Source organism: Elephantulus edwardii, unplaced genomic scaffold (assembly GCF_000299155.1).
Source record: "Elephantulus edwardii isolate Elephantulus edwardi_28Jun2011 unplaced genomic scaffold, EleEdw1.0 scaffold00273, whole genome shotgun sequence".
Lineage (NCBI taxonomy): Eukaryota > Metazoa > Chordata > Mammalia > Macroscelidea > Macroscelididae > Elephantulus > Elephantulus edwardii.
The window spans coordinates 2,576,927-2,590,402 of NW_006400023.1; the positions used below are offsets into that span (position 1 = coordinate 2,576,927).

Here is a 13,476-nt window from a genome sequence, read left to right on the forward strand (position 1 = left end):
AGAGACAGTGCGATTGGCACAGGACAGAGTGGAGTTTAGGGCTGTTGTACATAGGGTCGCTATGAGTCGCAAGCGACTCGACGGCACATAACATCAACATGTGAAAGAAAGCTATAATAAGTAGATGTAACGAACTACCTTGAAAGGGAGTGAGTTGACCAGACATACGTAGAAGAGATTCTAGAATGTCTGTGGGCAAATGAGCAGGCTCATCATCAAAGAGTTCCTCCCAATCCTGAAGTACTCTTTCCTCTGAGTGAGGAACCAAGTGTACTTGAGACATGAGCAGAAAGGACATGGGGAATGTCCAGCAGAAACTAATGAAATCAGAGGTTATTGGAGGACTTTGCACAATTTATTTGGGAAGATAATTTAGATCATGGAGCAGACCTGAAGGGTAGGAAGAGGGGAAATGCTGACCATTCTGTTATTCTTTCCTGTTACCCTGAAGAGACATATGAGCGACTTGAGGCTGACAAAAAGAAGCAAGTTCACAAGAAACGGAAATGTCCTGGTCCTATAATCACCTATCATTCTGTGACAGTGCCACTTGTTGGAGAGCCAGTCCCCAAGGAAGAAAATGTTGATGTAGAAGGGTGAGTGATTTTCAAGGGAAAAAAACAGGTTCTCTTCCTCTGTATTCAGCTCATACTCTCTTGGCTCCATTTCACTTATCTTCCTCACACAATTCTTGCTATACTTGAGTGTCTTTCCAATCACCTTGTTTCTTTCGCTCACCCTTGCCTCTTTTATCGCATTTTCCCTTCCAGTCTAGTATTCTCGTTCTCAGTTTGTTACTTAATAGGGGATATCTGGTTGCCGAGTCTGTAGGGAGTTGTTGACCCAAAAGCAGCACCTCTCTACTGGTTCAGATCCGCTAGTGGCTCCAAGGGGAACAGATAAGCAGCAAGCAGAGATGGGGAGAACACTTTGTTTCCAAATTACAGCCTCCTGAAAACCTGTTGGAGGGTCAGCTGTGAAGAGGGTTGGTTCAGAATCAAAGGCAATGAGAGAGAGATAGATTACTTAATAGATTCCCTCAGTGTTCCATATCATTCTGCCTCCCTTTTTTCTTTCTTGGTCTTACTGTTTTTCTATTGTTTGTTGTTTTCTTTCTTAAGCTCTTTATTTATGTCTACTCTCTGTTTTGCCTTCAGACTTGATCCTGTTCCCACGGTTTCTGCATTGACTCCACATTCTGGGACTGGACCTGTCATCCCCCCTGCCCGCTGCTCTCGTACCTTCATCACTTTTAGTGATGATGCGACATTTGAGGAATGGTTCCCACAAGGGCGGCCTCCAAAGGTCCCTGTTCGAGAGGTCTGTCCAGTCACCCATCGCCCAGCCCTCTACCGGGACCCTGTGACTGACATACCCTATGCGACTGCCCGAGCTTTCAAGATCATCCGTGAGGCCTATAAGAAGTATATCACTGCCCATGGATTGCCACCAACTGCTTCAGCCTTGGGCCCTGGCCCACCACCTCCTGAGCCCCTTCCTGGCCCTGGGCCCCGAGCCTTACGTCAAAAAATCGTCATCAAATGAAATGTCTAATCCTTGGAAACCTCTTTCCTGCCCTGACTGGGTCTCTTGATGTTCCTCCTCTGTGCCATCTCTGATGCTTCTTCATCCAGCTTTTTTCCCCCCTGTATTCCTTTCCCCTAGTTCCTGCTGGTTTTGTGTTTTTAATCCAATAAATAGAATGATCTCTTTTGTCTGATGTCTACTATGTTGTTATGTACTGTCAAGTTGCCTGTGACTCATAGCGATCCTATGTACAACATTTTTGAACCCTACCCTATCTTGAGCCAATCTCAATGACTCTCGACACACCTATCCCCATTATCCCAGTTATTGTGTCAATCTATCTCATCTGGGGGTTTCCTCTTCTATGCTGTCCTTTCACCCTTCTGAGCATGATATTCTCCAAGGACTGAGCCCTCCAGCCATGTGCCCCAAGTATGTGAGGCAGAGCTTCAAAATCCTAGCCTCCAAAGAGAAACTTGGTTTCACCCTTTCCAAGACAGACCTATTTGTTCTCTTGGTAGGCCGTGGTATGTCCCAGACTCTTCTCCAGCATCACAGGTCAAAGGCATCAATTCTTCTGTCTGCCTTCATCATTGTCCAGCTCTCTGATGCATAGCAAGTAATTGCAAAGACCATGGCCTGGATTAGGAGCACGTTAGTCTCTAGACTGATATCGTTGCTTCTCCATACTCTGTAAGAGGTCCCTGATAGCAAAATTCCCCAATATGTCTTATTTCCTGACTGCTGGTTCCAAGAGTGTTGATTGTGGAGCCGAGCAAGCTGAAATTGTTAACAACTTCAATCTCTTTTGTGCTACCAATTGGCCCAGTGGTGAGACCTTTGTCATCTTGATGTTGAGATTCAATCCATATTGAAGACTGCAATCCGTAACCTTCTGCAGCAAGCACTTCAGTTTCAGCAAGGTTGTGTCGTCTACATAACGTAGTCTTCTTCTAACCCTCATGCTGTATTCCTTATAAAGCCCAGTCTCTCAAATGATCCGTTTCACCTATAGATTAAAAAAAAAATAGGGAGACAACACATCCCTGACACATTCTTTTCCTGATTTTGAACCATACAGTGTTTTCTTGCTCTGTTCTGACGATTGTTTCGTGGTCTGAGGATAAGTTTTACACAAGCGTAATCAAGTGGTTTCTACTCTAGGGTCGGGAATAAGTATTTGGAATTACAGATTTTTATAACGCTTAGTATGAATTATCTTTTTTTAATTGTAGAGTTATTCTCTAACTAGATTAAAAATGCATTAGAATTAGAATGAGATTCCAAAACAAATTCCTTTTCTTCACTCTCATATTCTTTGAATGTAGCAGGCACCAGATAAGTAGCATGTCCCATTCTTGTACCCCAGTGTCTAGGAAGGACTCCCGCTTGTATAGAGGGGAGGAAGTGCTGTGTCCATCATTGGCCACTAGAGGCTCTCAGGGCTGGGCAGGGTATGGGGGCTGTGTATATGTGATCTCCCACTACCCCCCACCTGGCCAGAGCTAAAATAATAAAATGCTGAGCTCACTGTTCCCCCACCCTCTCCCCCGGCACTGGGCTCCTCCTGCTGCCGGGACAGTGCTGCAGCAGAACAGAAGGGAAGGTGAGAAAGGAGGTGGCAATCAGGACTGGTAGGTGGAGGAGGCATGGGGCTTATGGGTCGGGTCGGAGCCTGGTGGGAGATGGGAGGAGAAACAAGGCTCAAGTTGCAAATGATACGGAGTCTACCTGTCTCGTCTCTTAGCATGTTTCTGCCACTGTCCGTCCACACCTGTATCATTTATGTGGTCAGCGTAAGTGTCTCACATTTTGTGGTATTTGCATACTTAACATGTATGTGCAGCATGTCTGTTTTTTCATGTTGTAAAAGATAGTGCAACTTTAATCCTCCCACTGTTTTTAGATAAACTATCCCATTTAGACATTTCCTACCCATTGGGTGAGTGTCCTTTTCCTGTCTAAAATTTTGAGACAAATTTTGGTGACTTAGTCATTTTTCCTGAGGTACTACCACCCTTCCTCCAACCTGGAGGTTTCCCCAGTCCTTGCTTGCTTGAAGAGTGAGAATTTTAGTGAACTTAGTGAACTCGATCTGTCCCACAATAAAAGATAACGAAAGGTAGAGCTGTCCCTCTCCCTCCACCACTCTACCAATCCTTGTTTTCCTTAAAGATTAAAAAAAAAAGCAGCTGGCTTGTGGGGAAGTGGAAGAATTTCCCTGAAGCTCTCTGCCTATCTCCTTCCTCTCAATAGGAACTGGGCAGGGGGCCAGCCATGTTGGCAGGCTCCTCAGCAGCTGTGCTAGGGTGAGAGGCATTGACGGGCGAGGTTATAGAGGAGGGATGCTGCCAAAGTTTCTCTGTCATGCAGTGGGTCAGCAATCCCAGCTTGGATCCTGGGATCCCCATCCAGAGTGACTAAAAGAGAAGCAGGATGAAGGAGGTCTGGTTTTAACCAATCTAACCTTTCTACAACTTCCTAACTACAAATAGATTTCTTACCCACAAGGAATCCTATTCCTTGCTTTGCCTGCTGGCTGATGTCTTTGTGTCCCAAATGTATCCTTGTATTTATTCCCTTCTTTGACCATTCTCCCCATGTCCACCAGGGTCCCAAGTCTGTGTGAGCACCACACAGTGGGGAGGGGGTAGAGGCTGCCATGTCATCATATCAGAAGGAACTGGAGAAATACAGAGACATTGATGAAGATGAGATCTTAAGGACCTTGAGCCCTGAGGAGCTAGAGCAGCTAGACTGTGAGCTACAGGAAATGGACCCGGAGGTAGGAGCTCATTGGAGAGTCCAGATCATCTACAGGGAATTCAGGGGCAGTCCTTGGGCATTTGGGAATTGTTCTGGGCCTTGCATGACAGAGACCAGGACTGTCTATAGAGCCTGGAGTCCCTAGAGGGCCAGCTCTGGAAGTGCCCCAGGCCAGAACAGAAATCTGACTTGTTCCTCAAAACCCATCCCTAAGAACATGCTCCTGCCAGCTGGACTCAGACAACGTGACCAGACAAAGAAGAGCCCAACAGGGCCACTGGACCGAGATGCTCTTTTGCAATACCTGGAACAGCAGGCACTAGAAGTCAAAGAGCGTGATGACTTGGTGCCCTTCACAGGCGAAAAGAAGGGTATGGGGACCCTGCTACATGCCTCCTTCAACCCAGATAGCATTTGTTGCTTATCCTCCCTCCAGCTCCCTGCCCACCTTTCAGCTTTGAGCTTCCCAGGAAGTTGAGTTCTCTGGTGCCAAGCTTGCAACTTTAGTTTAAGATCTTTTTGTTCTTAGGAGGGCCCCATGGGATACAATTTCTGAGCTTGTAAAGGACTGACTTTCCAGTGTCACTTAGAGACCTAGCATTCCACCAGCTGGAGAAGGAAATGAAACTGGAGGCCAAAATCTTGGGGAAACTAGCCTCTTCCTGCATTCTCCATCTTCCCATCAGGGAAACCCTATATTCAGCCCAAGAGAGAAATCCCAGCACAGGAGCAGATTACCCTGGAGCCTGAGCTGGAAGAGGCGCTGGCCCATGCCACAGATGCTGAAATGTGTGACATTGCAGGTGAGCAGCTGCAGGAAGCTGAGGGGAGTGAGAAAAGCAGGGGCAGGGAGATTATAGCTGTCGCTTGGGGCTGGTGGGAAGGGCTTGGAGGCAGTGGTTTTCATTCTTATTTAATTTTGGCTTTGAGGTTTTGTGGGGTTTTGTTTCTTTTCCTTCAGTTTAGTTAACACCTCAAGGACAATTTTACAGGATTATAAAAACAAAAGTAGAGCAATTCTGACTGAAATCAAGAAAGGGTCTATATAGCTTCTCACTCTAATAGTTCCTTATGGACTTGACTTTAACCCTGAATAATTTAAAAAAAAACACAAGCCACTGCCCTAGGCAGTTTATTTGAAGGACTCTTGGAGCCTAGGGCACATAGGAAAGCTCCTGGGAAGAATAGAATTCATACTGTAAATATGCTGCAACAAATTCAGAATGAGATAGGGTGCTTGGAACAGTTCCTCTGTCATTCCCTCTGCTCCCTCTGCTTACCTTCTCCAGCAATTCTGGGCATGTACACGCTGATGAGCAACAAGCAATACTATGACGCCATCTGTAGCGGAGAAATCTGCAACACCGAAGGCATTAGCAGTGAGTGTGCTTGGGGAGCATGACCTCAAAGCTCTTGGCAGATAGTCTAAGAGTCTGGGAAAAGTGGTAAAGAGTGAAACAGATGGATCAGGGAGAGGAGATGAGTGCATGAATGATAAGCAATGGGGAGGAGACTGGGGGAACATGCTGGGATTCTCTTCCTGCCCTCACCCACCAGGTGTAGTGCAGCCTGACAAGTATAAGCCAGTGCCAGATGAACCCCCAAATCCCACAAACATTGAGGAGATATTAAAGAGAGTTCAAAGCAATGACAAGGAATTGGAGGAAGTGAACCTCAATAATATACAGGTATTTGACTCCCATCCTTTAAATACTGGGATAACTCTGCTGACAATATCTGAACCCCAAGCCCACTGTCCTTTATTCTCCTGCTGATAGGACATCCCAATACCTATATTAACTGAGCTATGTCAGGCAATGAAGACAAATACCTACATCCGGAGCTTCAGTCTTGTGGCCACAAAGAGTGGTGACCCCATTGCCAACGTAAGTCTTGTTCAATTTCCAACCTTCTCCCCATACTCTGACTTGCACGGTGGCAAGCTTCTCATAAAGGGTTGTGCTGGAGGGTGTTATTTCTATCATGGTTTCTTAGGGATGCCCTAATCGAGGCTCCTATCTTCAGTTCTGGGGCTCATAGCTCAGCACTCCTTATTTTCCCAAAGGGTTACTGCCCTCTGTCACACTCCCAACTCCACTGCATACTCAGTTCCATTCCCCTGCTTTTTCCTACCCACCCTTCTGCTCCCCTCTTGTCCCACCTACAGCTCCTCAATGACTCAGAGCTGTGTTTCCCTCTTGCTCCTATTCTTTCTCTCCTCAGTCATCTGTGAAACTTCTTCCTAATCCTAATCCAAGTCCCTACTACTCAGGCGGTGGCTGACATGTTACGTGAAAATCGTAGTCTCCAGAGCCTCAACATTGAATCCAACTTCATTAGCAGCACAGGGCTCATGGCTGTGCTGAAGGCAGTTCGGGAAAATGCCACACTCACCGAGCTCCGAGTAGACAACCAGGTCAGCACCTCCTCCTGTTTTTGCAGCCACAACTCATTGAAACTCCCATCTCTGAAACAACCTGTGGGACGGCTACTTCCTTTAATCTTGTTTGACTTCTCCCCTTTGTCCAAGGGGTCCAAGTCGGCACTTCTCACCCACTCTGGAGAAATAAGGCCCTTTGACCACTGGGCTCATGATCTGGAATGGTGAATAGCCCAGAATTATAGGGAGCACCAACCTAGGGCTCTCCCCCTCCTCCTCTTAGCAACCTAAACTGGCAGCTAATAGTTTCTGTATTTCCCACCCCCAGCGCCAGTGGCCTGGTGATGCAGTGGAGATGGAGATGGCCACTGTGCTAGAGCAGTGTCCCTCTATTGTGCGCTTTGGCTACCACTTCACACAGCAGGGGCCACGAGCTCGGGCAGCCCAAGCCATGACTCGGAATAATGAACTACGTGAGTAACTGCAGTCATGGGTTCGGGGAAAAGGGCAAAGAAGTCAAGAAGCTGATGGAGCCTCCTAAATGCAGACTTAGTGACCCACAAACTGTGCTATCAAAGAGACATTCAAATGAAAAGCTCAAGTCTTATGATTGTTGTTGTTGCTTTGTACTGTCAAGTCGCCTGCAACTCATAGCGGCCTATGTACAACAGCTCTGAAGCTGGCCCTGTCCTGAGCTGATCTCTGACACACATACCCTCATTGCCCTAGTTACTGTATCAATCCATCTCATCCAGGGTCTTCCTCTCATATGCTGTCTCTCTACCCTTCTGAGAATGATGTCCTTTTCCAAGGACTGGTCCCTCCTGGCCACCTGCCCAAAGTATTTGAATCAGAACTTCAAAAGTCCCTCTACATTGGTGACCTTATAGTAAGGAGCACATCTCAAAGGCACTCTCTTCAAATCAACCAGTTGTTCTCTGAGATAAAGATGGGCATTCTCCTGTGTAATTTACAGCCTCTGAAAACCCACTGGAGGGGAAGCTATGAGTTGGTTCCGACTTGATGGCATATAACAACCCCAAATGTCTACTAGTGGAGAGAGATAGAAAGGAAGCTAGATAAAGCTATTTGGAGGCATGGTATGGTGTGGTTTCTTATTTTGTTTTCTTAATGTGGTGAGGGCCTGCCAGGTGGCCTACTTCCACCTCTTTTAAGAGTAGGCCTAAGCTACCAAAAAACATGAAGTGTGTTTTTACAGAAGGATGAGACAAAGAATTATGTTTTTTTCTTTCTCCTTTATAGGTCGCCAGCAAAAGAAGAGATAACACACTGTCTTTCCCTTTACCAAATAGAGCTGGAAGTCCTGAATACTTAAATCCTCATCTATCCACCTTCCTGTAAATAAAATCCCTTATGTCTACTCTGTCTGCCTCTTTCCTTGGGCTTAGGAGTGGGAATCTTGGCACTAACCCCCAAGGGTTACTGCCAGTTCACCAGGGGATTATTTATACTCTGGGGATCAGCAGGCAGGGAGGTTCAGGTTACTAGGAGGAGGTGGGGAAGAGCCCTTGGTTGGTGCTCCCCATAACTCTGGCAATGATTTCTGTCTATTCTACTTTGACAGGGTACCTAGCCTCAGTCTATTTCCAGATGTGGCCAAACTCCCACCCAGTGCCTACCCATAGCTTTCATGTGATTTGAAGGAGGAACGACTTTTATTGGAGGTGCAAAGGAGACAGATCATGAAGGGCAAAGACCTCCTTCTGACAGACTTATTAATAGGGCACCAGGCAGCATGCAGCTGACGCTTGGCATGACTTTGGTAGAAAGTGGGGGAGGGGCCAGAAGTATGGGAAGCTGTGTACATTGTAGGGAAGAGTCTAGCCTAAGAAAGAACAGATTTGAAATCCCAAGATGGGACAAGAAATCAAACTCGATGAAAACTAGATTCCTAGCACCTGTTAAAGTTTATTTGTAAAACAAGGGAAAAGGGTGTCAGTCCAAGAGGAGGCCAGGGGGTTCTTCCTCATCAGAGTCAAACTCAACATTCTCATCTTTCACCCATCCACCTTTTCCATCTGGGATCCATCCAGAGCTGGAAATGTCAGAAAATACAAAATTAGTTTGAATGAGGACAGAAAATTTAAGAAGTTAATGAAGATCATGGGGGGGGGAACCCCTAGAAATTCAATTTCATTAGGCTTAGGGGAAAAGGTGGGTCACAAAAAGCAGATTTGAGGGAAATGTTTCTACACACTTACCTTCGGAGGGTGAGGTAATGATCTAGGGCTCGTCTTTTCGTGGGGCTCATGGGTGCAGGGGTTGGGACAGTTGCCGGCTTCTTGGCCTGTGCATTAGCTCCAGGCTCAGATTCCCTGTTGATCTTCCCACTCTGGAGTTCAACATCTGAAGGTGGCAAAGGGGTATGGGAAACAGAGGGACCAGGGGCTTCTGGTCTGGGTAGAAAAGGATTGAAGTCTATAAAAGCAGTAAAGGAAAAGGCCAACTCTTCTGTAAATGCCAGAGTGCTTCCTAACTTGTGTTCCTCAAAATATTAATAAGTATTATGCATATAAAGGGATTTAAAGTAAAATTAATTTGGAAAATCCTAGATTAAGTGATTTTTTTTTATTTCAAGGGTTTGGAGAACCCTTTAAATATGCTAATATTACTATTCTTCAAGTAAAATCACAAGACATCATTTCCTAAAATCACTAAATTATCTTTTTCTTGGAATACCAATTAGATCTTCAGAATGCTAGTAGTCTTCAAACCACAATTCTGAAAATAAATTTAAGCCATCTATTCCCCTCTGTTCCTCCTACAGATTTCCACACTGTTCTTTTTATCTTTTCTTAATTCCTATTAATATAACAATGCTAAGTGAGGAAAGAATAGATTTCTCAATAAACGGTGCTGAAACAACTGGATAACTAAGATGCATGCAAAAAACAGCACTGGATTTTCTGCCCAATACCATATACAAAAATTATCTCAAAATTAAGCATAGACATACATTTAAGAGCTAATACAGCAACAATATTCTTTCCCTGTTTCCCACCCTCAAATATCCTTATTTTTTTTTTGCCTTTCCCATCCCACAGACCTGTACTTCCGTCGACAACAACTGCTGTACTGGGGAGCTCTATGCAGAGTGCTCTGAGTGATAAATCGAGTCTGGGCCAGCAGAGGAGCCTGGTATAAAGATAGGGGGGAAAGAGTTAGACCTTTCAAAGCTAGAGAAAAGCCCAACCACATTAAGCCGAGGGTGTACATCAAGGGTCTTGTCTTGGGCATAAACCAAGGTCTTATTCTCTTTGTGATCACCTCAGCTTTGGTTTCCTCCCCTAATTCATTCTGTTGTCTTGGATTCTGCTCCATTCTCTTTCCTTGCTGCTTCTTGCCATAATAATGCTGCAAGCCTGAAGAGTAAGGGGAGGGGAATTAAAAGAAAAGTACCAAGAATGGTCTTCAGAAGTTTTGAGTATTTATTCTTTATTCTCTATCTTCGTCTAAACTTACTAGAAAGATGTTTTCTCCCTGCTCGGTGAGCAGTAAGCATGGTGAGGGTGTCCAGTACCGGCTGGTGAGGGCAGATGGAACAAGCAAAACTGAGGAGGGAAACAGAATTGGTCCAAGGGGAGGGCCAGGAGGCCTGTTGTAAGTCCCTCCCTGTAGGAGTACTTTCCAAAGCCCAACTTCCAGGTTTCTTCACCTCCATCACCCACTTTCCTGTCACATCCAGTCTCTCATTCTCTGCCAAAAAATTCTATTTCAGAACCCCTCCTTACTAACAAATGTTGCTGAGCCTCCAACTGCAAAATCCTCTTCTTGCCCTCACCGTCCATCTCGTAGCATCAGTGCCTCATCCTCTGGGATATAATTGGCCAGCAAGTCCCCAACTCTTCGTTTCTGCAAGTAGAGGAAGTCCGGACGAGATTAATGAGACACGAGGAGGGAAGAAAATTATAATTATCAAGAATCAAAGGAAATAAGGACCACAGGGCGGAGGTAGAGGTCTAGAAACCTGGCTCCCGTTTGGTCCCCAACCCGTGGAGATGTTGCCAGACCAACGAAAAAAACTCCTTCAAAGTCTTCCGAGAGCGACCGAAGTTTACCCAGACCCCCTCCTTTCGCGCTTACTTTAAGTACATTGAGTTGACTCCAGTCGTCTCCTTCCCTCTTGAAAGACATTGTGACAAGGACTCCTAGAACCGATAAATTCAAAGTACAGTATTCGTCACTGCTTTCAGGCCACCGTATCGAGAGGTGGGCGTCGCCTCTAGCTTTTCAGGTCTTTTTTCCGGTTGACCTCGTTACTTCCGGGTCTGCACTTCCGGGCATGCACTGCGCGATCCAGAAAGCACGTCTGTCACCGTAAAGGGACTGCATTTCCTATGGTGCTCTGCGACTCCTGCGGGCGCGTGGCCCCGCCCCTTGGGAAATGAAGTCTTTTCTTAAAGAACTTGTCTCCCGGTTGGAACCAGGCCCTTACATCTCGGCAGATTCGAGTCATCTGAAGGAGCAAGAGTGTATGTGCAGAGCTGAGGCTTGAGTCTTCATTTAAAACTAATCTGATGCGGAGCAAATCCTTAAGGATCTCAAGGCAGATAGTGGACTAGACATACGCCATCCTCACGGGTTTAGTCGGCTGCGCCAGCCCACCAGGGGTGGGCCCGACTTGTTCCTGAGCCTAAATGACCAACCGTAGGACGGGGCGGAGCCAGGGTCGGGGTGGGGAGGCTGGGCTGCTGGCTAAGGGGCAAATTTAGAAATGGGTGTTTTGAGGAGGGTGCTTAGGGTTCAAAGGTCAGAGGTCAGTGTAGAGTAGCGGTATAGCATTCTCATTCTCAAGGGGCACTCTTAAGTGAAGACTGAATGGGTTTGTATTTAAAAAGGCGTGGAGTAAAAAGAAGTGAGGGTAGATAATTCTCTGTAATATTCTGGGTCCCTAGGTGAGGAGAAGAGGAGTGCCGGGAGAGGGCTGGAGGTTCTGGGAGTGAGGAGGAGCAAAGGCAGAGAGGACCGGATAGGGATTTAGGCAAAATGAGGGTGGAATCTCCCTAGATATCCATTCCCCGATCCCGGCCCTTTCCGTATCGATCTCTTAGCGTGTCTTCGTTTAGTGACATACCCCAGCTGTTTGTAGGTTGAGGAGATGGCTTCTCCTAGACAGCCCCCACTCGGGGCATCAGGACTGCTTCAGGGGAGCCGAGCTCGTTCTTATGGAAGTCTGGTGCAGTCTGTCTGCTCCCCAGTGAGGGAAAGACGCCTGGAACATCAATTGGAACCTGGAGACACTTTGGCTGGACTAGCACTCAAATACGGGGTGACGGTGAGTCTTCCAGGACTAGGGTCCTGGTAACCAGTTGGGAGAGGATGTCCTGAGTATAGTAACCGTTCTACGTAACTTTCCTTGAATTTTCCCTAACTCTGGCTGTGTCTGTTCTACCTTTATCTTTTTTTTTTTTTTTTGCCCTCCTTATCAGAGTTTCTCTGATTTGATTGGGACACATTTTCCCCTACTGTCCTAATGGAGAGGAATAGCATTTACTGTATGTCAGATTCTGTATTAAGTGCTTTTCATAAATTAACTCGTTTGACCCTCATGCCCCTGTCTAGTATACAGTTGTTCCCTTTTTGTGACTTAAAAATTGAGACTTGATCTGTTAATTAGTTTTGCCAAAATCAAATTAACGAGCGCCTGGGTTGGAATGAAAATTGTTCAAGTAGACTTTAAGGGAACTCTGATGGACTAGCGGGTAGAGTTGCACTGTCAGCTCAAAGGCAAGTGGTTTGAATCCACCAGCTAGCTACTCTGCAATGGACAGTCTCTTCCCAAGTGATTTACAGCCTCTGGAAATCCGTTGGAGGGTCAGTTATGAGGCAGTTTTGATGCACTGAGTTGTAGTAGACTGTAAAGCCTGCAACTATATATAAACTTTGAGGATGAGTAAATGTTTACGGCAAATAATGGAGAGCTGGTTTTTATTTCTAAGTTCTTGCAATGCCTAGCTCTTCTTATACTTTTTGCCTTCTCAGTGCTCTGACATCTTCCTTTAAAGGTAGCCTTTCTTGGTAAGTAACAGACCACACCAAGTAGGGTATATTTGATCAGTATAAAAATATATTTCATTAAAGTTGATGGTTTTTTTTCCTATATCCTGTCCAATTTCACACAAACGTTGAGTTTAGTAAAAATTTGTGTTTGTTTTGTTTAAAGGACTCTGATAACCATCTCAGAGATATAAATAAATAATATGTATGGCAGCTGCCTTTGTGTAATTTAAAGCTAGTGAAAAACTGCCCTGGACAAATTTTTTTTAAATATATTTTTTTATTATTTGTGTGTGTGCCTGTACCGTCAAATCAGATCTGACTGGTACAGGAGGAGATTGCTCCTCCTTTCCCGGCAGAGCATCTGGTGGATTCGAACCGTGCTCTTCTGGGATTGCAGTGCAGCTTCTTGCCACTAGGCCACCAGAGCTCCCCTCCCTGGACAAAATTAGTGATAGTAAGTGAATTTGTGATGTATTAACAAAAGATGGGAAATTTCAAAAGGAGATTAATTTTCACGTGGAAGAGGGCAAGGGTAAGCATCAGTGCAGGTTCTAAAGGAGCTAAATAGTCCATGGAAGATTTGGATATCTCTTTCTGTATGCTCCTTTCTATATTTTATGTAATGTTGTTGTTGTTATGTGCCCTCCAGTCGTTTGCGACTCGTAGCGACCCTATGACCCTATGCACAACAGCCCTAAACCCTGCTCTATCCTGCGCCAACCACACCCCCTTTGACACACCCATCCCGATTACGCCAGTCACCTAATCAATCCATAGAGGGT

The 13,476-nt window shown here is 45.7% G+C and overlaps 4 protein-coding genes across 5 annotated transcripts in view; 3 read left to right on the top strand and 1 right to left on the bottom strand.

The window, feature by feature from the left end:
* Nucleotides 1–1,545, top strand: part of VPS72 (vacuolar protein sorting 72 homolog (S. cerevisiae)) — a 34,253-nt gene extending 32,708 nt beyond the window's left edge. The window contains exons 4-5 of the mRNA XM_006900147.1: nucleotides 452–596; nucleotides 1,158–1,545. Of these exons, the coding sequence (XP_006900209.1) occupies nucleotides 452–596; nucleotides 1,158–1,545 (533 nt within the window). The remainder of the gene's footprint in view (nucleotides 1–451; nucleotides 597–1,157) is intronic.
* A 1,483-nt stretch (nucleotides 1,546–3,028) lies between these two features.
* TMOD4 (tropomodulin 4 (muscle)) lies at nucleotides 3,029–8,052 on the top strand. 2 transcript variants are annotated; one of them, XM_006900110.1, is made up of 10 exons: nucleotides 3,029–3,161; nucleotides 4,148–4,312; nucleotides 4,508–4,664; nucleotides 4,980–5,096; nucleotides 5,583–5,672; nucleotides 5,851–5,981; nucleotides 6,072–6,179; nucleotides 6,566–6,709; nucleotides 7,002–7,146; nucleotides 7,937–8,052. In XM_006900110.1, exons 2-10 carry the CDS (start codon nucleotides 4,190–4,192, stop codon nucleotides 7,957–7,959), a joined length of 1,038 nt encoding a protein of 345 aa, XP_006900172.1. In that variant the 5' UTR covers nucleotides 3,029–3,161; nucleotides 4,148–4,189; the 3' UTR covers nucleotides 7,960–8,052. The 2 variants fall into 2 exon arrangements, with proteins under 2 accessions (XP_006900172.1, XP_006900173.1); XM_006900111.1 differs by lacking the exons at nucleotides 4,980–5,096; nucleotides 5,583–5,672 and having other exon boundaries at nucleotides 3,127–3,161.
* Nucleotides 8,053–8,629: 577 nt separating this feature from the next.
* SCNM1 (sodium channel modifier 1) lies at nucleotides 8,630–10,828 on the bottom strand. The gene is made up of 7 exons (XM_006900109.1): nucleotides 10,778–10,828; nucleotides 10,476–10,546; nucleotides 10,157–10,245; nucleotides 9,962–10,056; nucleotides 9,741–9,829; nucleotides 8,896–9,090; nucleotides 8,630–8,729 (listed from the first exon to the last, which is right to left on the bottom strand). The coding sequence occupies exons 1-7, from the start codon at nucleotides 10,826–10,828 to the stop codon at nucleotides 8,630–8,632; spliced, it is 690 nt and encodes a 229-aa protein (XP_006900171.1).
* Nucleotides 10,829–11,792: 964 nt separating this feature from the next.
* The window catches only part of LYSMD1 (LysM, putative peptidoglycan-binding, domain containing 1), a 22,946-nt gene continuing 21,262 nt past the window's right edge, over nucleotides 11,793–13,476 (top strand). The window contains exon 1 of the mRNA XM_006900108.1: nucleotides 11,793–11,969. Coding sequence (XP_006900170.1) covers nucleotides 11,793–11,969 — 177 coding nt within the window. The remainder of the gene's footprint in view (nucleotides 11,970–13,476) is intronic.

Coding starts and splice junctions, on each gene's coding strand:
- TMOD4 (XM_006900110.1), top strand. CDS start 4,190: ATGTCATCATATCAGAAGGAACTGGAGAAATACAGAGACATTGATGAA. Junction 5,982..6,071: donor TGAACCTCAATAATATACAG/GTATTTGACTCC, acceptor TCCTGCTGATAG/GACATCCCAATACCTATATT. Junction 7,147..7,936: donor GACTCGGAATAATGAACTAC/GTGAGTAACTGC, acceptor TCTCCTTTATAG/GTCGCCAGCAAAAGAAGAGA.
- SCNM1 (XM_006900109.1), bottom strand. CDS start 10,828: ATGTCTTTCAAGAGGGAAGGAGACGACTGGAGTCAACTCAATGTACTT. Junction 10,246..10,475: donor CTGATGCTACGAGATGGACG/GTGAGGGCAAGA, acceptor TTCCCTCCTCAG/TTTTGCTTGTTCCATCTGCC. Junction 9,830..9,961: donor GGGAGGAAACCAAAGCTGAG/GTGATCACAAAG, acceptor TCTTTATACCAG/GCTCCTCTGCTGGCCCAGAC.